This window comes from Delphinus delphis, chromosome 13 (assembly GCF_949987515.2).
Source record: "Delphinus delphis chromosome 13, mDelDel1.2, whole genome shotgun sequence".
Lineage (NCBI taxonomy): Eukaryota > Metazoa > Chordata > Mammalia > Artiodactyla > Delphinidae > Delphinus > Delphinus delphis.
Window position 1 is genome coordinate 21,023,661 of NC_082695.1, and position 22,391 is coordinate 21,046,051.

A 22,391-nucleotide genomic window follows, 5' to 3' on the forward strand; every position below is an offset into this window, starting at 1 on the left:
GTGGAGCGCGAGCTGCTGCCAGGAGCACTGAGGAGCAGCCATGCAGCAGTGGGCAGTTTTAAGAAAAGAGCAAGAAATAGTTGAAAATATTACTATGTAAAGCAAAGTTTATAGATGAAGAGTATGTGACACAAAAAGAGTTTTACTCACCGTTACAACTGAGGCATAACGAACAGGTAGGCGACAAAAGGGGAAAAATGTCAGAATATTAATTGGAGCCAAAATTGTCACAATATTTAATGTCACAAAGATTAAACTACCTGCCGACACAGAACATTTGGTTTATATCTGCAAAACACAACTTCTAAACAGTGACACTATAGGATACTTTAGATTGTGGAATCAATAATCTAATTTTAAAACAATGGTAAAAGAATAATGTCACAAAAGCAAAACATCGTTTATAAGGCTAACTTAGCAAACAACAGGAAACTGTTTGAGGAGTCTGTCCGTCATATTCTTCCTCTACTATGTGGCAATACAAGTAAAATACTGTTGAAACTACATCAAATGACACTTGTGCATGAGAATGACCTTTAAGGTTTCTGTATTCCTTTTATTTGCTCCCCGTGGAGCCTGCTTGGTCAACGGAGGACCTCAAGGTGCCTGTCATCTGGGAATGAACATGTGTCCCTCACTAGGGCCTGGGGGCGGGACCCAGCCCAGCTGCCTCTCTGCCAGTGCGTGCAGTGACTCCCCGACAACCCAAAGAAGGCCTTGCTTCATGTTACCTTTCTCTAAGGCGCGGGCACCGCAGTCCCTTTCCTCATTAGCCGCAGGGTAGAAGGGTGAAACGGTTTCTGGGAACCAGACTTACTTGTTCTACAGTAGGGGTATGCGTTCCAGGCTTTCTCGTGAAACACCAAGGAGCCCTCGGGAGCAATCATCCTCACGAATGCAGGGACTTTGCTTTGAGGAGAGAAAGACTGGATATATTTTCAACAGCACCATTAATTCTTCGTTGGCTGCTATCAGACTGCTTCAAAGAGTACTCAAATATAAAATTATTGTTTTTTAAAATAGAAGCAATTCTTTCTTATGGCTTTTGACCTACTCCCCTAATATGAGATCTAAGGGTTAACTGAAGCTATTCAACCTGCACATAATACAACACAGAAGTTCTCTCCTGCAGTTTAGACTACACCACATTGTTTCTTAATGCAGTATATAGTTGCCAAAATAAGATAACGACTCTGAATAAAAGTCCTTTAATACATTTTACAGAATAAACTTAAAGAAAATGATAATGTGAAGGATCCATGTACAGAGTAAGATATTCAAATATGTTCAAGTATAACATTTTGTAGACTTGGAAAATGAATGTTAATTGCTGCCTCAAGTATGGTCAGAGTAGATGGGTTAAATATGTAATTAATACATGATGAGTTTCTGCAAATTCATGAGATAATCAGGAAAGATTCCAACAGATAAATGGGCAAAGGACATCCACAGACACACCACAAACAGAAAACACAACTGGTTAACAAACATGGAAAATCAGTTTTATCAGTCTTCAAAGCAGTACAAATGAAATGACCATTTTACTGATCGGTACCTACAGTACAGAAAGCAGTTTTACATGCACAGGCTTTCCACAGGTTGGATTCAAATCCCAACGTCACCGCTTAGAAGCTGTGTGACCTAGGGCATATTACTTGGCGCTCTTAACTTCCTCCTGTGTTGAACGGACTTCATACTATCTGCTCCGCAGGGTTATTGAGAGGATTCCATCAGACAGAATCTGTAACGTGTTTAGCAATGGTGCAGTGCAGTGAGAGCCCACTAAACAGTGGTTACTGCTTTTTAATTATAATTTGACATGCAGCTGGGTGCTTTCACGTGCCTTTCTTCACTTTAATCCCTCAATAACACTATGAGTTAAGCACTAATTCATTATTTCATGTAACCAGCACTTAAGTGGCTGAATAACTGTATGTCAAAATGATATCCTCCAACTTGAAGCCCTGCGTATATTTTTTCCATCAGAGCTGCTTTCTGACAACTTTCAAGCACAACTTAATTTCCTAAACTAAGAGAAAGAACAAACTAAAGATACATGAGACCCAGAGAGGACTGCTAGCCCCATAGTAAGATTGAGCAGTTGAACAAAGATATTCCTATGTTGAATTTTGGAGACTAAGCAAGGTAGATGGAATGAACTCCACACCAGCCAGAGAGCTGCACAGCTACAGTAGTGTGGACAGTCCTTTCCTTGCCTCTGCAGTACCAAGAACGGTACAGTTTAGGAATTCCCTACAGTTTAACTCACCTGATTTAATATGTATTTTAAAAAATGCCGTAACTCTTAAATGCCTTGTTTACAGACAGATGAAATAAATGTATTCCAACCAAAACAAAAAACAAAAAAAGACAGGATACATGAAAATAATATCACATTAAAAGTCAAGGAATCTCTAAGCAGTCCAAATTATTTCTTCCATTGCTAAAAAACTGGAACCAAAACTCCTTTAAATGTAGGAGAGGTCTAATCAGGGTATAACATAATACATATGGGGAATGTTTTATAATACTAGCTACAAGATTACCTGTCATCTGAGAGAATGACGAACAGATTATATCAGTGGTTCACTTGGTCAACTTAGAAAAAGGCAGGAGAAAAGTAGCTGTGTACCAGCTCAGAAACATACTCTGAACTATTCTATTTATTCCTATAGTGCCCAATATTCTAAAAACCTTAATATTCATCAAGTTTTAAAATTTGCTGACACAAACAAGAAAATTGGCAGTCAGTTACTGACGGCCAGCATGAGCCAAATCTGTAAGGAAGTTTTAGTGTTTCATCGTCTTGCTTCCAAATGCCTATTGTGTTATTTCCAACATGCTTTTTCTACCATGCGAATTCCAATTCATTTTATGTTTTGACTTAGTTAAAAACGACCCAACCTTTGAGCTAGTTTTGTTTCAAATTTACTGGTTTTTTACGTTTAACATGAGAACATTAACATACATCTCTCCTCAATGAATCTGACTAAATTTAGGGAAAATGTATAAATGGAGAAAATAAAATGGAATTTCACTTCTACTTTAAAGGAGAGGAATTTTCATTAATGGCAACTTTAATATATTCCTAACAAGGCAGGTCAAGTGTGCCATTCGTACACAACTGAAAGCACGTACCTTGTTTTCCACCTCAGTATCACTTAGGAAGTCACTTTAGTTAACATGCAGGAAACTCTGTTTTGGAAGCTTAGAGTCTCAGAAAAGGGACAAATATTAACCAAATTAACAAAATAGAGCTAGACCTTCAAAAACAAACAAATTAAAAAGGACATTCCTCCTCTTATTCCCCCAAACTAGTCACAAAATGTTGTCCTCATGATAAACCAACATGCATGACAGTGCTTACCTCAAGGTAAACACATCTCGACTTCAGAGTTTAAGAGTCAGCCATAGTATAATGTCCAGATGCACAAAGGTACTTTGCCAATACACAGCCCTTCCCCTACCCCACCTCTGAATACAAAATAAGAATACTTAACTTCAGGGTAAAATTCAGCTGAAGTGTTTTATCAGTTGTGTTATCAATATTAAGATCTAACCTCAATATACCAATGGTTGTGAACCTATCTGTTGTGCAGTAAGACAACTTCGTCATAGTTGCAGAAGAAAACAAAGGGCTTATGTGATTTAAAAGATACATAATAAATGACCATTGTGTACACTGAACTTCTGATGTAGGAGCTTTTTAAAAAAATCTTGTTCCTGAGATAAATAATACCTTGGCAAATCATTTCAAACTGCACTTTTTCCAATGAAATGTTTACATCTTCTTGTAGACAAAACAAACAAAACCATTCAAAGTTCCATTTTTCCAACCTTCTCCATCCTACTGTGGATAAACATCAAAATGTAGAAAAACATGGGGAAGAATTTGAAGACTACATTAATTTGTCATAAATAATCTTTCATTTTATAATCAACTAAAATATACCTTAAAGACACTGGAGACCTCATTCATTCATCCACTAAAGTATTTACTGCCTGTCCATTTTGCCAGGCACCATGTACATAATGGTGTACAAACAGGGACAATTCTTACCCAGAGCTCACCTTCCAGGGAGGGAAACAGAAAACAGGCCAGCAAACAACAAATGACAATGAAAATTACCTTTCCTGAAGGCTATGAGTTTTAAGGAACATAGCAGTGGGCAAGTGAGTACCTGCGGCAAGGGTACTCAGAAAGGCCTCCCTGAGGAAGTGACACTACAGTGGCGACTGGAGGGTGCAGAGGGCCAGCTACATGAAGAGACAGCGAACACCAGAGCAGGCAGAGGGACCAGCATGACCAAAGGTCCTAAGATAGCAAAAGATCTGGTCTGCTTGGGCTGCTCGGGAGGCCTCCAGCATGGTGAGACTGTAGTGAACAAAGAACAGAGGAATACAAGACAAGGATGATGAGGTGGGCAGGGTGCAGACAGATCACATGGGGCTCCTCTCACAGGCCTAAGAGTTTGGATTTTATTCTTTGTATGATGGGAAGCTACTGAAGGCTCTAAGGAGGGGAATGACACAATGTGATTTAAGTTTTAATATCATTCTGGCTTTGTGTGGAAAATTAAATGGAGTGGGCAAGAATGGACGGCAGCAAAAGTTAACTAAAAATGGATTAAAGAGCTAAATGAAAGAGCTGAACGTATAAAATTCTTAGAAAAAAACATAAATTGAATGTCAAAATTAGAAGCTTTTTAAGCCTCAAAGGATATAAGAAAATGAAAAAGACAACTCACAAATGGGGGAAAAATACTGCAAATCATGTATCTGATAGGAGACTAGTATCCGGAATATATGAAGAACTCTTACAATAAAAAGCCAACCCAGTTTAAAAATGGGTAAAAGATTTGAACAGATATTTCTCCAAGGATCTACAAATGATCAACAAGCATATGAGAAGATTCTCAACATCATTAATCAGCAGGGAAATGCAAATCAAAACTACAATGAGATACTACCTCACGCCCATTACTATGGCCGCCATTAAAAAAAAAATTCCAAAAATAACAAGTGTTGGCAGTGACGTGGAGAAAATGGAGCTTTCATACACTGTTGTTGGGAATGTAAGATGGTACAATCACTTCGGAAAAGTCTGGCACTTCTTCAAAAAGTGAGGAGTTACCGTATGCAATTCCAATTGTAGGTACGTGTACATGTGTATGTACATACCCAAGAGAAATGAAAACATATGTTCACAGAGAAACTTGTACACAAATGTTTATAGCAGCATTATTTATAACAGTCAAAAGAATGAACAGCAAGAGATGAATGCAGGGAGGCAACCGGAGAAGTCTGAGAGACATGGAGCTTGCGTTAACGCAGTGGTGCTAGAGATGGAAGAAAGGGAGAGATATAAGGGGAAAAAAATTAAAAACTGACTTAAAATTCCCCAATTTGTGGGAAAGGAATAAAATCGCCAGACACAAACTGAATAACTTCTGGAAGGTATAACAAGACTCTAAAATTCAAGAGAATTATAAAAAACAAAAGGAGAAAGAAGTATTTTTCACAGAACAAAAGGAAAGTAGGAATGAGAAATGAAATATACCATAAAGAAACTACATTGGAAAATGTCTGACATTCTTCTGAAATAGGATCACTCCTGATGTAGAAAACTTTGAACTATTCAAATCTTAAGACTCAGGCCTATATACAGAGAAAAAAATTATGTGTTGACAGCTAATTCTCGACTAAAGAACGAATTACTCTACTTGGCTGATATTTATTAATTTCTTACTTACTATACTTACTCAGTGATGCTCATATCTCTGTGAAACATCATATGTAATCAACCTTTGCATTCTCAGATGATTTAAACTTCTCATTTTTAAACACGAACATAACTTAAGTTCCTGGCAAATGACTCTTGTTGCTTACAAAAATGAGCTCTTAACTTGAACCACATGAAACTTTTAAACAATGATTTTCAATAAAACCTCTGCTTCGACCTTTGAGGAACGAGGCCATTTTGGAGCTGATAAAGCTTTATGAATTCTCCATCATCCAGGACTGAATGAAGTTGACTAGATTATAATGCTTATGGGGAATAAAAAACAGTAATGCTGATTTTCCCCAAGAAGGAAGAGAAAACAATAGCAAAAGGATTGGTCAGTGTGTCTGTATGAGGTCTCAGGACAGCTGCAAGTTTTTCTCTGAAATACCATCTTAAAAGCTGCACCACATTTCCTTGACCAGCTTCAAAATTCTTCAACCAAAAAATTCTGTCTCACCTCCCCACCATCCACTATTAAGTGTATATTAAACAACCTTAGGAAACGTCCTCAAACTTTTTTGGCAAATGGGGTATACAACAAGACAAATATGTATGCATACAGAAATACCTGATTAGGTGTCAAATGGAGAAGTGACAAAAAGTGATGGTGTTTAAGGAAGAAGGATCAATATGAATGAAAGTAGTCAAGGAATGCACGGGACAGATCTGAGCTGTGCTCAGGAAACCAAGCAGGTTATGAGCAACCTGACAGGGGCGGAACAGGTCACTTCTCGAGGACAATAAAGAGATGGGCTTGCTTAGAGCCAAGGGTTTTTACTTTGGACAGAGTTATAACAATTGGAGATACATGGGTAATCTTGAGTAAGTACCTTGTTAAGTTCAACTTTATTTTGGATAAAGACTGGCGACTTTAAAGACTTAGGAGAAAATGGGATGTGGTGAAATCCATGGTCTTGGAAGAAATTTCTCTGTAAACTCTTTTGGACTTCACTTTAGGAAATGGAAAATTTCCTCCCACAGGGCTCAGCAGTAAAGAGAGCGATAAAGAGGAGCCACAACGCCTCCTGGGTTCCTGGGCTATCTCTGCTACCAAACAGCAGTGACATATCAGCCAGCTACTGAAATCTTAGTTACTGGACCTAGTTTCCTCACTAGCAAAGGTTGACATGGGGAATGAATGAGCTCCCACCTAGAGCACTTACAGTGACCAGTACACAGGAAGTACTAGATCCTCTGCTTAGAATCACAATGGGTGAACACTCACTATAAGTTATCAAAGGAAATGGAAAGAATATCATCCCATAAGAGGACTATTACCTGAGACTCAGGGAAACCAGACATTTGAAATGTCCCTTGCGATGATCACTAAATTTTGTATTTATTTTATTTTTATGTAGGAAAAATATACTACTCAACCTCTACTGTAAGGCTGGTAGCCCTGAGAACTCCTTCTTTAACGTAGCATGTTATGGATGTATTAAATTTTGAATTTTTTAATACTTCACCAAGATTGTTTCTCAATCTTCTGGCTGAGATTAAGTGTGTATATCTTACCATGAAGTGTTTTTTGCTGAAATGGGAAAGCATACTGACCAGGGAATTCAGAGACCTCGATAGCACTTGGTAAAGCAGACCTCAGAATTCAAGTGTCCCAAATGTAAAGTAAGGTGCTGGCAGCCTCAGCCAACCAACTTACCCAGCAAGGTTTGCCAAGTCTGCAAGCCTGTCTATCAATGCTATACAGTGACAGTGCACAGAGCACTATAGGTTTCCCAATGGAATAAGTCCTGGAAAAGGGAACATATATTTCTGGACGCAAATTTAACTTCCTCAGGGAGAGAGAGCTCTAAAACTCTCTAGGGACTGTGGGTATGTCTTCAGCATGCTGAATGGATGCCCTTGCAGGACACTGAAGTCTGATGGGGCTGTACTGCCATCCCTGGGCCATGCCTGTGGTCTTTCCTCCACAGGAAGGCCTGAGCACTTGCTGCTAAACGATTCTTTACCCTTCCATAACAGTTATCCTGGGGCTACTGTGCCTTCAGTATGACACTGATGACTTTGAGCGTGGACATCTGATTGCCCTTGCTCCATGACCTCCCCTACGGGACCACAGCGACAGTGGGTCCCTGTTTTGTCTTTATTAACAGACAGCTTTTTTATCGTTTTTCATTACCACCAGAGTGGCTATTATCTGCCACACTGCCTGAGATCCATTACTGCCACCTTCTTTCCTTCTTCCCTTTCCTGTCTCATGCCTCTCCACGCTTCCATCCAGAACTGCCATCTCAGTGTGACAAGGCCAGACTTCTATGAGCATCAAATAGTCCTCACCATCCGATCAGACCCCATCTCGCCCTTCTCATGGGACACCTGTGCTCATCAGTGCAGGCCCTTGAGACTGTGACTTGTGACCAAAAGAGCATGGGATTAGAAATCACAGAATCCAGGCTCAGTCTCCATCCCACCACTTACTACCTGTGTGACTTCGAGTAAATATGAAACTTAGTGCCTTCTTATGTATAATGTGTATACTGCCCATGTCTCAGGACTGCAATGAGGATTAAAGGAGTGCATGAAAGGGTGAAACCAAAGGGTACTGTGGAATGATTTCAGCTCCTTCTAGGAATGAAGCAGCAGCTCCAGAAGCCAGACTGTGCTGGGAGGGTGGCCTCCACAGCCAAGGTTTTCCTTTATTTAATTGCCTGAAAGGAATTCCGAACCTCATCCTAATAATCCCTCCATAATAATAATATCTCTTGCACTAACCATATTTATACAGCCCTCTTGAACTCAACAGATCCATTATGTATGGCTGGAGTGTCACCTAAATCGGATATTTCAAAATTAATATTTATCATTCTTTACTTTCTCATTAAACAAAAATACAGAAGAGTAAAATAAATTTAAATCACCCGTAACTCCACCACCAAGGGAAAAACATTCTTAACATTTTAATGAATCTCTTTCTAGGCATTTTTCTGATTAACTTTTAAAATTATATACAACATATTATTTATGTACAAATTTAGCAACTGGTCTTTTCCATGTAATAATATATCAAACATTTTCTCAATATTCCAACTCTTAGTTTTCAAACGAAGGATATTTTGAATCTATTTCAAGTGTATACGGACATCAGACCAACAGAAAATTTTACATATCAAACTTTTTGGTTTATTTTAGATGCTCCAGAGAGTTGAATGTTTATAATAAAGGGAGTTTTTATATATTGGTAAAATTCAATTAATGAGTAAATATAAAATGCTAGAAAAGTAAGCTGAGTAAGCTGAGTAAACATAAATAAATTCAATACTATAAATATTATAGGTTATACCATCTAGAATGCTAAAATTCTCTCAAATGGCACATTTTTAGATATGCTTAAGGTGCTAACAAATTAACAGAAACCATGAATAACACAGTCTTTATGGATAACTGATTAATCAAAGTTATTGCCTTCATTCAAACCTGCATCAGAAACAAAGAAATGCTGCGTTCTAAGCGAAAATAAAAGTAAAATTTAAGGTTCTACAAAATGATGACCCACTTTATATTCATGTGTCATTATAAATGAAGCAATAGCCTCAAACAGAGAAAATACGAAAAATACTAATAATCACAACTTATCTGCAATTTTAAAAACCTCTATAAAACCCTGGCATTAATCAACATGAAGAGAAGAAAGCCAAGAGCAGAGCAGATTCCCTCTTCCTTTGATAAACTGGGGACACTACTGACAAAAAAAGACGCTTAAAAACCATTACTGATCTTTCACCCTTGGATAAATATTGCTATGCATTTTCTATTTTAAAATATTTATGCCAAAGACAGAGATTAGACGGCCAAATTTAGGAGAATGTGCAAAAGAACCTCTGCAAACAAAAGAGATAAAAACAATGAACAAAGGATTTGAAGGGTCAAGTCACACAGGAAATTCAAAAGGCCAAATTAATATGAAAAGACATTCAACTTCACTAATAAAGAAATGCAAATTTAAACAAGGGGCTATTTTTTTGTGTATCAAATTGGCAAAAATTAAAAAGATAGAAAAATATGGGAAAACAAATGTTCTCAAACTCTTGGAAGGCAATCTGGCAATAATATCAAAATTTTAAAGGAGCATGGACTTCCAGCAATCCTACTGTAATGAATTTCTCCTAGAGAAATAGTAACCTAAGGCATAAAGACTTAAAGAAATACTACCTGTAACAGACAAAAAGAAAAATACCTAAAACACCTAAATCAACCTACCATTCAGAGAATGGTTAAGTAAACTATGCTTATGTCCACACCAAAAAATTTTACTCAGCTTTAAAAAGAATGGAAAGGGCATTAAATAATAACAACATGAAAGGATGCTCATGATATATCACTGCATGAAAATTAATGCAAAGTGCATAACCATATGTATGGTATGATCCCATTTGCTGTGGGAAACAATAAATGATACAAGTGACATATTTCAATGTTTTTTATTAATTAATTAATTTATTTTTGGCTGTGTTGGGTCTTCGTTTCTGTGCGAGGGCTTTCTCTAGTTGTGGCAAGCGGGGGCCACTCTTCATTGCGGTGCGCGGGCCTCTCACTATCACGGCCTCTCTTGTTGCAGAGCACAGGCTCCAGACGCACAGGCTCAGTAGTTGTGGCTCACGGGCCTAGTTGCTCCGCAGCCTGTGGGATCATCCCAGACCAGGGCTTGAACCCGTGTCCCCTGCATTGGCAGGCAGATTCTCAACCACTGCGCCACCAGGGAAGCCCTCTATGTTTTTTAAAAACTTATTTGAATACGTATAGAAAATGATCTGTAAGGATAAACTCTAGGCTGTTTCTAGTTTCTCTCTGGAGTTATGGGTGTGTGATGATGTGAGATGGGGACTAAGTTTTTAATTTATAATCTTCTGTTTGAATTTTTTAATAAGCAGACAGATCACTGTATAATTTAAAAATAACTAATAAAGGGCTTCCCTGGTGGCACAGTGGTTGAGAGTCCGCCTGCCGATGCAGGGGACACGGGTTCGTGCCCCAGTCCAGGAAGATCCCACATGCCGTGGAGTGGCTGGGCCTGTGAGCCATGGCCGCTGAGCCTGCGCGTCCGAAGCCTGTGCTCCGCAACGAGAGAGGCCACAACAGTGAGAGGCCCGCGTACCGCAAAAAAAAAAACTAATAAAGGGGGAGAAACACTCTCAAAAAATTAAAATGCAACATATTAGCACAATGAAAAAAAATTCTTTGGGGGGGGGGGTCACATTACAATTTTTTAAAGCACCTCAGCACATCTACTAGTGAGTTAGGTAGTTACATACTGAGTAAGTAGGCTGGGTAGTCAAAGCGTGATTGTTTAATATGATGACTAAGCACCAAATGTGAACACCCTGCTTACCTCTTCAGGTGATAAATTTTGTGTGTATACTGTCCCTTTTCTCCATCCTTTTCATAAGGTTCATTCTTTAAGACTTCAATTCCTTCTCCACCACCAGTCTCATTCTTACTGGCTTCTGCAACAGAGTAAAGCTGCCCAACCTGATACTGAAATATCAGAGAGTACAGAATTTCAATAAGTCAGCATAAATGCAGGAACTTCCTGTGCTAAAATCTTATTGTAGATATAGAAAAGCACATCCAAACCATTTAGCACATGTGTTCTATATGAAAACATGACTCAAATCAGAAATCAATATGTTTAGAGAGACAAACACCAGATGATCATACACCTTCAAGAAACTATAATATTTTACAAGATTTCCATTATTTAAGAAAACTGTTGGTTACAAATATTCTGGTGCTTTAACATATACTCTCCACTTATCAAGACATCTTGACACTTGTTTCAGTTTTTTGAATAATAAATATACATTTGTATTTTCCAAAGCATTTTCATATCTATTATACCTCATTTAGTTTCACAAACTTCTAAAGAAGGTATGGAAGGAACATAATTGTTACTTCGCCAAATAAGAAAGCAGAGCAATCAGAATACCGTTCTCAATAATGAGGAGGAATATACAGTGTAACAATAAAAGCCTGCAAGTACAAAGAACCATTACAGTCTAAATTTTAGTACACCTCTGGGGTGTTCTTTTCCATGCTTATGTATATGACATGGCTGATTTGGCCCTTGCCCACCTAAACACAAACAGTACTGGGTATCCAGGGTCAGAACAGTTAATTGTGAAGTTCTCTAGTAAACAGAAACTGTTTTTAAAGTATTTATAAATATCCAAGTATAACCATAAAAGGCAAGAAATTGCTGATAGTGGTTTCTATTTCATTTTAAAGTGAATGAGAATTCTCAGTGGACTTCACCCATACCTGTAGGTGGGCAGTATTGTTCTATGCCAATCTGGAGTTTCTAACAGTTCCAACAAATGATAAAAAGCAAAGTTCTTGTGTTCTAATTTGTTCTAGTGACTCAATCATGGCATTATCTCCAGTCTCTACAAATTTGGCTAAATTTCTTCCTTCCAATGAAGACAGCCTTGAAGAAAGGTTTTTTTCTTTTTTAAGCATATTTTCAAAGAAAAGCTATCTCTCAAAAGTAATAATTCAAAACTAACATTTTATTTGAGGAATAAAAAAACAGGGGTGGTTGTAAGCTTAGTAAATATTCATATCTAAAAAGCCCATGGGAGTATGATGCTATCTTGCAGGTTAATTTACACATACACACACACACACACACACACACACACACACACACACACACACACACACACACTCAATTTGGAAAGATTTCTTAAACGCATCAAAAAAGTTTTTGTAGAGATTTTAGACTGCAGAAAGGGCTTTTTTCTTTTGGTTTTCATGATACAACACCAGGGTTAGTCCAGTAATGCTACAATCCTTACGTCCTTCAAAATATACTTCTCAACACTGTGATATTTTGAAAACATGATTAAAATGTCTCTAAGCCAGAGGGTAAATTTGATCTTGGTCAGGAACAGAGTAACAAAAACTTACACAGGAAGGACAACAGTATCCAAAAATATGCTATTAATGGACTGATATTTTGCCACATGCTACTAGGCTCTCATTCTCATTTTTAAGGATAACTTAAAGACAAGAGGCATGTTTTATTAAGTCCAAATATAACAAAAAGCTGAGATTATTCTGGGTGACAATACTAAGACTCAGAAACTAGCTGAAACCAAAAGAAAAATTTAACAGAAACAAATGTCAATTTCCACATTCAAGTTCAAACAATTGTACAAGTAAAGAACAGGGGTGCCTGGCTTGTCTCGAGTGTTCTAATTCACTTTAATACAGAAACCTCAGGCACTACTGAGGTACATGCGGCTATGTTCAAGTCTACATGAAACAGTGACACACAGCTACTCCTTTTAAGTTCCTGCATTTTATTTTTTTTCTGTCTGCCTTCTGTCAGCTGTCACATCTTAGGTTATCAGTTTGTTTTGTCCCACTTCCAATTCACTGCTTCTAATCGAGTGTCAGCTCTAGGAAAACCAGATAACCTAAGAGTGCAAGCTGTGCGCAAGTTACAGAAGGACCCAAAGGCCTTTATGGGTTTTCCTACACGTATCTTGATTTCTCAGAAGCTGTCTCTGCTTTTATCCTCATTCCTGGCTATACTACAGAGAGCTACAACTGCAGGACATGCAAGTTCTGAATAGGTGATGCATTTCTGTACCGTGCAGATCAAGGGAGACAATGATCTCTCACGGTTCTGTGGTCAGACTGTGTTGGGAACACTTTTTCAGTTGGGAGCAACAACTACAGCACGCGCAGTGAGCGGTGAGACGAGCTTGTGAGTAAGTCTGGAGATCACATTATATTAGGCCAAATGAATGTGCTGGGAATGTTTAACCTTGTGACCTCACGCAGAAAAGATGGAACAAAAGGGCCAGGAGGAGGAGAGAGAATTGTCCAAAAAATACCCTGAAAGGTCACCATGTGCAAGACAGAACAGGCTTACTTCTCTTTGCTCAAGTGGAAGGAACTGTAAACAACAGGCAAACTTTATAGGAAAGCAGATTTTGGTTTAAAGTAATGACAAATGTTTAAAATATTTAACAGTAAAGTAGGCTGCTTCTCCAAGCAGCAAGTGACTTAACCCTAAAGTGCCTAAGTTGAGGCTGGAACCTTCTTTCTCTGGGATACTGTAGATAGAACTCCTGCACCAGACAGGAAGTTAATCTACATTCTGAGATCCTTCCAAAACAAGGCAGTGTTAACAGAAATTCATTTACAATGAATTATCTCTAACACATCATAATTCACTCTGTCACATAAACTGCAAAGTAAAGGTAAATGAATACAATGAAAATATGTCTTTAGATTAGCGTATCAAAATAAACTATGTAAGCAAGACTTACCTCCTGAACCGAACATGGCAAAACCACACGGCTAAAAAGACAAAAGAATAACAAATATGTTAAACATGAAATAGTTGGCTTTAAAACACAGATCTCCACGATTAAAGAGGTTTCGTTTTAAATCCAATGATAGCTTAGTACAAGATGTTGTTTATGGAAGAGGGTCTTTGCAATGACTACAGCTCTAAATAAGAGTTTTTAAATGGGGGAAATAAAACTACCCATTCCTGGCTCTCAACAATCACTTGCATTTAGCATCCTCATTATACCAGGACCCCAAAAACGCAGTTGTAGAAATTCTTGTGAGGAGTAAAGGAACAAGAGAAAACTCATCACTGAACATTGCAGGGTACAGGATATATTATTTGTAGACTGCCTGGTCAGGTTGTCCTTGTGAAACTTTAAGTATGGTTTCATTCTCCATCTATGTATTATGCATTTTGTTTTTATGATACTTTCTCCCAGAATACATGTCTTGAATCTCACGAATGAATGCCTCCAAAAATTGTTCCCACTACCCAATTATTCCTCAATTTTATTAGAAAAACAAGTAAAAGGTCCTTTAGACTTAGTAAGAAAAAACTTTACCATGGAAAATACATTGAACTTTACAAATATAACCCCTTTTCAATATAAGGTTTCTGTGTTTGATCTTGTCCAAGAGTTTGTTACTGTACATACAAAAGGACCAGTATAGAGGCATAATGCTCCTAAAGATGAATTCGAAAAAAGAATTCTATGATGTATTATTTTATATATCAGGATATTGCATTTTATCTCCAGATTTTTATAGGGAAGTACCCTCACACTTATTTCCACAATAAGCTCTGAAAACCAAGGCCATCCCTGAATATCAAATGTCTCATGATAATAGCTGGTGTCCAAGATAGCAACTTTTTCTTTTTTGGCCTGGTCATTCTTAGACTTTTCCCTCCTAACCATCAAGCTACCATAGCAGTGCCATTTAAAATCTTATTTAACTCTTTCTACTATGAGGAGAGAAAAAAAAATATCATGGCATTCACCTCAATTTTCATTTTACAGAAAATTCCCAGTAGTTTTCCTCATTCCAACTTCTCTTCAGCTCACTTTTCACCTGTTTCTCTCTCCTTAGTCTCCTCAAACAACGATGCTTGAAAGCCCACATCACCTTAATCTCCAACACGTGTAAAACACGTCTCCTGTTACTCCCTCCTCCTTGACTACTGGGGGGTCACTCATCACTCTGTCTTTCTGATAATGGTCATCTAAAGACAACGAACATTCTCAAAGTCACAATGGTTACTAATTTTTATTCTCATCAAGAATAAACTTGTTATACAAAATCCTTCCAAACCTAATCATTTTAGCTGTCTCCTCAGGGTACACACTAACTTGCTCACTGTCTCAGTAACAGAAAATGAACTAGGGCGGAGGCAGGGGGAAGACTATGATACAGGCTGGGAGCATATTTTGGGAGATACAGACAAAGATACAGTTTGGGAGCATATTATCAGGGTCTGGAATACAATGGTAAGAAATCTATTAAATTTATTAGACAACAAGGAATCCTGGAAGGTTGTTCCAAAAGGTAAGTGACATAACTACAGCTAACCTGAAGGCGTCATCTGTAGGTGGTTAAAAACATTGAGAAGCAGGAAGGTGAGAAAAAGCCATCTTTTGGGAGGCAGGGCAAGGATGTACAAAGGTCCAAATGAGGATGCTGGGATGCAGAGGAAATGGAAGGAAAGAACAGAAAGGAAACAGTTAAAGACTTCCCTAAAGTTTCACAAAACCAAAGAATCACTGCTGAGTAATTTTAACAACTACTCACTAGTAGGAAGATCCCTATTTTTATATACTAACACTTTCAGGGAAACTTACTTCACAAAATGAAAATGACTGATAAAGACATTATGAATGAATGATGAGTCAAGTAACTTCTTCAAGATTTGCTTAAGAAAAAGTAAAAGAGAAAAGAAACAGGCTTTGATTTTGTATTATTATTCTAAAAGCAGTATTCAACTTTTAGAGCAATTTGAAATTTTTCAAACTTCTCTGAAAATCCTTCTAAAATAATTTTCCAGATCGAACTACAAATAGTTCTTTAAAACCAGGACTTTTACACTAATGGCAATTTCATCTATTGATTAAGCAACAACCTGAAGGGAACTCCCCAACCTGAGAAAGTTATTTCTAACCTTTTAATTCATGTCAAAAATAGATGGCATTTTTTAAGACAGCAAACATTTGCCAAAGTATATTACAGTTTACCAACATCTTCACATAGGAATGACCTATTCATTGCTCCTGACCAAAAACAATTTTAGAAAGTTGACGTGTGAGTAGGAAGAATCATTTTTTTTGTTAAAAAACACTGAGTTCTTACAGTGTGCTAGACTAGATGCTGTGCGGTACCGGGAATACTTAAATAAAATAAGAAACAGCCTCTGACCTCAAAAAGTCTAGGAGGAAAATGGGAATTCCCTAGCGGCCCAGTGGTTAGGACTCCATGCTTTTACTGCCAAGGGACCAGGTTCAATTCCTGGTTGGGGAACTAAGATCCCACAAGCCACGCCTCAGCCAAAAAAAAACTCTAGGAGGAAAAAAAAAGTCTAGGGGAGACATACATGAGGAGTGAACATTAAGAAATGTAATTGTATAACTCCTCCAGAAAAAGTATTACACCTTGAACACATTTCAACACTTGTTACCTCGGCACATTAAAATTTTTATAAAGAAAGTAATGATTCACAAAAAGCACAGCATGCAAATTCCCAATGAGAATTTCTTTCCATGATTTAGCCTGATACTACTCACATAACTGTCAAAGGGATCTACTGAACACTTAATTCACATTTTAGGAGGGAGGAAATAACTAAGAAAAATGACTAGATCTATGACCTAAAATCAGTTCTGCAATGCACTTGCTATGTGACTTGGGCCAAGTCAATTTCCTCCTGTCTTATTTCCTCCAGAAGTCTTAATATCTGCCACTTATCAGTTACAAAAACTTCAGAGTAATAAATGAGATAACACTTGCATGATACATTGTACAAACGACTTGGAAGAAAAATTTTTATAAATCCAAAGTTCAATACTATAAATAAGCTTTAACTGAAAATGTGTCTTTTCTCAGGATCCCTGTCACTGAATAAAGTTATAATTTTTCATTAATTTATTTAACAAATATTTATTGAACACTTACTATGTGCTGGAGACTATTGTATGAGCTGAGGATGTGAGAGTGAGCAAAACAGACAGATTCGTGGAGTTTACATGCAGTGAGAGAACACATCTAGTAAAATAAAAAAAAATAATCATTGTGCTGCATGTTAGTGGTGATAACTGCTATGGAGAACAATAAAGCAGGGAAGGCAAACACCAAATGGGGGGGGGGTGCAATTAGATCTTCAGAGAGGGATTCCCTAAGGTGATATTTAAGCAAAGACCTGAAAGGAGGTGAGTTAGTGAGATGAGGGAAGAGCTCTTCATGCAGAGGGAACAGCAAGCAGAAAGGCCCCGAACTGAACTTTTCCTGGAGTAGTGGAGGAACAGCAAGAAAACTTGTGAGCTTGGAAGGGACAAGGGAAGGGACGTAACTGAAATCACAGCACAAAACAGTGTTAAGACCTCCTAGGCTATAGTAAAGGCATTGGCTTTTATTCTCAGTGAGATAAGGAGTCTGAAGGATTTTAAGCAAAGAAGCGACAGGAGTGACTTTTTAAAAGAAGTTTGAGAACTAACACTAAAAATAAGCTGTCCGGAGTTAGCTAAATTAAGCCAAGAATTTTAAGAGTTTAAAATCAAAAGAGCATTTGAAAAACCCAAGAACGGGCCACACTCGAAATCCCTAGTTGCCCAAGGGATGCTGACAACACGAACCAGCTGTGACAGCTGAACATTCCCTACCAACCAGATTTCCTGTGATATTCACAATCCCTGCCGGTAGGAAATGCCATAACTTTTCAACAAAACCACTTCGCCGGTCTGATGCACCTGGAAACCCTTTTATCTGACCAACCACATGTTAACGCCTCATCTAAACCCCGGGAAGTACACGGAGCCCAGAGTGTCACCCCATCTTAAAGATGTAGAAACTGAGACTCAGAGCAGAAAGATGGCTCTCCCGTGAAGGGAGAGCTTCACTGCCCAGTGAAGAGCATGTTTTCCGGACTCTCGACGCCAGCATGAACTTCAGGGCACCTACGTCCCACCTCCAGCCCCGACACCAGGGCTACCTTTACCTGGCAAGCCCACCTCCCGCGGGCTACAGACAGGCTCCACCCCGGACGAAAACCCACAGACCCATCGCGTCTCCCCCACCCTTGGGCTTCGGCTGGGTCCCACCCGAGAGCCTGGGGATGGGCCCAGGTTCAGACTAGGGTGAGGGGGTTAGGGAGAGAAGGCGGGTCCCAGCGGAAACTCCCGGCCGCGCCTTCCTGAGCCACGCGCTGCAGCTGAGACCCTGCCGCCTCCGCCCCTGGGTGGGGAGAGGGCAGCACTGTTACCACGACAACGCCAGGGGGGCCTGGGGGCGCGCCGCGGAGGGGCCTAGAGCGGGCCGGGGGCGCGGGCCGGGGGAGGGGGTGCGCGCAGGGAGCGGCCGGCCCGAGGCTCGCTCCTTCTTAGGAATATTCCGCCACTTCTCAATCAATGATTCTCCCACCACAGCCGTCCCGGAACCTCGCTCACGCCCACCGATCCTACTCACAATTCTTTAATCAGCACCATCTTCCCGGAACCCCTTCACAGCTGCCGCCACTACCTCTACCACCGCCGCCACCGCCGCTACCGCCTCTCACGGCGCCTGCGCGGCCCCGCCCCTGCCTCCCGGGCCGCTGCGGCGCCTGCGCGTCCACACCCTTCCGCCACGACCCGTCACGTCAGCGCGCGAGAGGAGCTGCTCGGCCCCGCCCCAGTTCCGCGCCCCGCCCTGGGCGCGCGAGGTTTCTACTGCGGCTGTGCGGCTCAGCGCGCGCTAAGCGCGCGCTCGGTTGTCTCGCGTCGGCGATTCCGACCTTAAGTCAAGTTGTCCCGAGGTGGCTGTGCAGCCTACGCTCTCTGGTGAGTTTTCCAGTCGGTTCCCTCGAAGTCGTTTTCTGGTGACCAGAGCTAAACTTTCTCTCACTGCTCTTGAGAAGGAGGCCCGCCTTCTTCACAGACCCCTCACTTCAGAAGTCCGTGTTAAAGACTCGAGACGGGTCGGAGAGGGGTTGGACGGGTGGGCGGCTCGCGCGCCGGTTCCACGAGCCCAGAACCAAGCCGCGTACAGCTGTGGCTGCACGAGTTCCCAACGCCCACACCCCCTGCCCCCGAATCCAGAATCCCGCCGTGGCTGTGACCCGACCGCAGGGGCGTCCGACCCTCCCGACCAGCCCCCCGGGGGGAAAGGGGGTGCGCGCCCTTAGGTCCCGGAAAGGGGGACCTGTTGTGGGGAGACGCTAGCGGGTCCCGGTGAAGGCCCCACACGACTCGGGCGCCAGCCTGAAAGCCAGGAGGTGGCCTTAGGAGGAGTTGTAGCGCAGGGTCACTCGCTTGCTCTGTGCTAGTCTCAGGTCTAGGCCCTGGGATACACCTGGAAGCAAAATAGACACTGTCTGTGCCCTCACTTGGAAACAGAGAAGAGAGAATTTGGCGTAGCGGTGAGTGCTCTTCCATGAATACGGTAACAGGGTAGAGGCGAAGGCAGAGCAATCAAGGGAAGGACTCTCCGGAGGCCACGGTTGAGCCTGATGTTAGCCCAGCCTGTGAAGATAGGGGAGGCATCCCAATTAGAGGAAAATAGACCGGGAGGCTGAAATACGCTTAGAGTAGTTGAGGAGCAGGTGGAGGCCAGGTGTGGCTAGGACGTCTTAAGTGTGCGGGGCAGTGGGGGAATAAGCAGGGACTAAGCAACTAGGCCATAGTAAAGAGTTTGCGTTGTATGCTAAGAACCATGAGAAGTTGTTGAAAGGTTATTAAAGGAATTTTAAAAATCATTAAAACACTTCTACATAAATTTATATGGAATACACCCAGGGGAGTTAGGGCTGCCTCCAGAAAAAGTAATAGTAGTGAAATATTTGCCTAAAGCTGGAAACTTCTCCTAAGGCAGTCGCTGGGATCCACTGAGTTTCTTTGATGTGTGAAGCACTATGCTAGTTATTGTGATGGTGAAGATTCAAGGAAGCACATGCTCTTACTTTCAGGGAGCTTAGAAACTAGGAGCAGCTTCTGTTGATTGGGAATCTGTTGTATGCCTTCTGTCAGTATGCTTACTGACTTTTTTCTAGATAAAAGTAGATAAAAAGTTGAGGCATGTAGACAATATTTAGGACAAATAATTGTTCTCAGTTATGGGAAGAAGGAGGTTATGGTCAAAACATAGAAGATACTTAAAGGTAAGAATAGACAATCTACAGATTTGAATACTATACCAATGAATATGAGCACTGGTAGATTTTTTTTAAGGTCCAAGGAGGTAATATTAGTTAAGTAGTTTCTCCCCAGATGTTATGCAGGCGGAAGATATAAATAGCTTTAAAAACGTGAATAAAGTTGTGGTTGATGTGCTTAATTAGTCATTAAGAAAAATTAGAACGTTGCAGAACATTTCTGTAACTTCTGAAGTCTTCCCACAAGTGTTCACTAATTCCATTCTCTGCATAGTACAGGTGCTGCTCATAGTAACACTCATATGTTTGTAAAGTAAATGAAGAGATAGTGTGCTGGGTGGAGTATAAGTCTGAACTAGTGTACAGCATGGACATTGTCTCCATTCCCCATGTAAAGATGCATAGTAAAACAGTCAATTGAAAACCACAAGATACAGACTTCCTTGGTGGTGCAGTGGTTAAGAATCCGCCTGCCGATGCAAGGGACAGGGGTTCGAGCACTGGTCCGGGAAGATCCCACATGCTGCGGAGCAGCTAAGCCCGAGCACCGCAGCTACTGAGCCTGTGCTCTAGAGCCCACGAGCCACAACTACTGAAGCGCACGCCTAGAGCATGTGCTCCACAACAAGAGAAGCCACTGCAATGTGAAGCCCAGGCACCGCAGCGAAGAGTAGCCTCCACTCGCCGCAACTAGAGAAAGCCCATGCGCAGCAACAAAGACCCGGTGCAGCCCAAAATAAATAAATTAATTTAAAAAAAAAGATAAATTAGCCAGTTTAGGTGTATGTATTTGTGGGCAACAAAAGATACTAATTCAGAATTAACTAGGTTGATAGAAAATATGAAATCTGTATACCTAAATACCTGTACATCTGCTTAAGAGATAAAAAAGGCAGAATGAGGGAATATTGAAGAAGACTAGAGAGTAGGAAAGACGAACCATCACCCCAAAATGACAAAGAAGGAAATATAAAGCAAAAGATTATGACACATGGAAAAATATAAGCTAATGGATTGTGTGGCATTTTCTTGTTTTAAAACTGAAGATGTTGAATCTTACGCATTTTTGCAAATATGGACATACGATGGGATATAACTTATTAGTAATTGTTTCCAGTTGTGGAAAAGATCCACCCTCTTTTTTAAGCCTGATACCTGTTGTCCCTTGTTCTAACTTTCATCCTTCAGCAAAGGTAACCTTTACACACAAGATGTCTAATTGAATTTAATTCTACAAGCCTCATAGAACCACCAGTCTCTTTACTTCTCGTATACAATTTGGAACAGAGCTCGTTACAGTAAGGATGATGGTAGATTTTACTGAGGCAAACCAATGAGGACAAGCAATGTTTGGAACATTTATGTACTAGTTGATAAAGTACAACTCTGGTCAAAGAAATTTGGATGGTCCTTCAAGTACTATAAGTGAATATGGCCTGTTTTTCCCCCCTAAGGAGACGTTCTTAACCTGGATCCAAAGGCCTTTTCGTGGGTGTTCCCAGGGAATTTGTGAACCACTGAAATTATATACATAATTTCATGTCTATGCACGTTTTTCTAGGGGAGATGTCTATAGCTTTTATTTGCCTTGCTTACTCTGCAGTTTGCCATCCTGTTTTCTTTATCTTCTCCCCATTCCAGAAATATCTTGATTGAGATACTTTGATGAAAACCAGAAATATTTCCAAGAATGCATTAATATTGTCAAACATTAGGGCATAGGTCATAATATTGTACTGCTGTGGGAGAGACAGGATTGGACCTTGCAGTGGAAAGCCCTTGGCCTGAATCCTGGCTCTGCCACTAGCTGGCTCTGTACCTAAAGAGCTACTAATATCTACAACATAGATTTGTTGTGAGGAATAAAAGTATGAAGTGTCTCTTACACATTACCTGATATGTATTAGGTGTTCAGTGAATGGGTATCATTTTAAAACTTACAGCTTTCAGAGAGCA

The 22,391-nt window shown here is 40.2% G+C and overlaps 1 protein-coding gene, 1 long non-coding RNA gene and 1 other non-coding gene across 6 annotated transcripts in view; 1 reads left to right on the top strand and 2 right to left on the bottom strand.

Annotated features, from left to right (window-relative positions):
* PITPNB (phosphatidylinositol transfer protein beta) overlaps window positions 1-18,875 on the bottom strand; it is a 62,316-nt gene extending 43,441 nt beyond the window's left edge. For both annotated transcript variants that reach the window (XM_060028278.1, XM_060028277.1), the window contains exons 1-5: window positions 18,773-18,875; window positions 14,080-14,110; window positions 11,130-11,275; window positions 818-909; window positions 151-158 (exon numbers count right to left, since the gene is read on the bottom strand). In XM_060028278.1, the coding sequence (XP_059884261.1) occupies window positions 151-158; window positions 818-909; window positions 11,130-11,275; window positions 14,080-14,110; window positions 18,773-18,792 (297 nt within the window). In that variant the 5' untranslated portion in view covers window positions 18,793-18,875. The remainder of the gene's footprint in view (window positions 1-150; window positions 159-817; window positions 910-11,129; window positions 11,276-14,079; window positions 14,111-18,772) is intronic.
* On the bottom strand, window positions 7,136-7,254 carry LOC132436683 (small nucleolar RNA U109). Its single transcript, XR_009521838.1, has one exon. It is a non-coding gene; the product is annotated as a small nucleolar RNA U109 (small nucleolar RNA).
* Window positions 18,876-18,999: 124 nt separating the features above from the next.
* Window positions 19,000-22,391, top strand: part of LOC132435976 (uncharacterized) — a 55,468-nt gene continuing 52,076 nt past the window's right edge. The window contains exon 1 of one of the 3 annotated variants that reach the window (XR_009521692.1): window positions 19,000-19,125. This is a non-coding gene — a long non-coding RNA (uncharacterized lncRNA). The remainder of the gene's footprint in view (window positions 19,126-22,391) is intronic. The other 2 variants (XR_009521693.1, XR_009521691.1) reach the window with 2 other exon arrangements.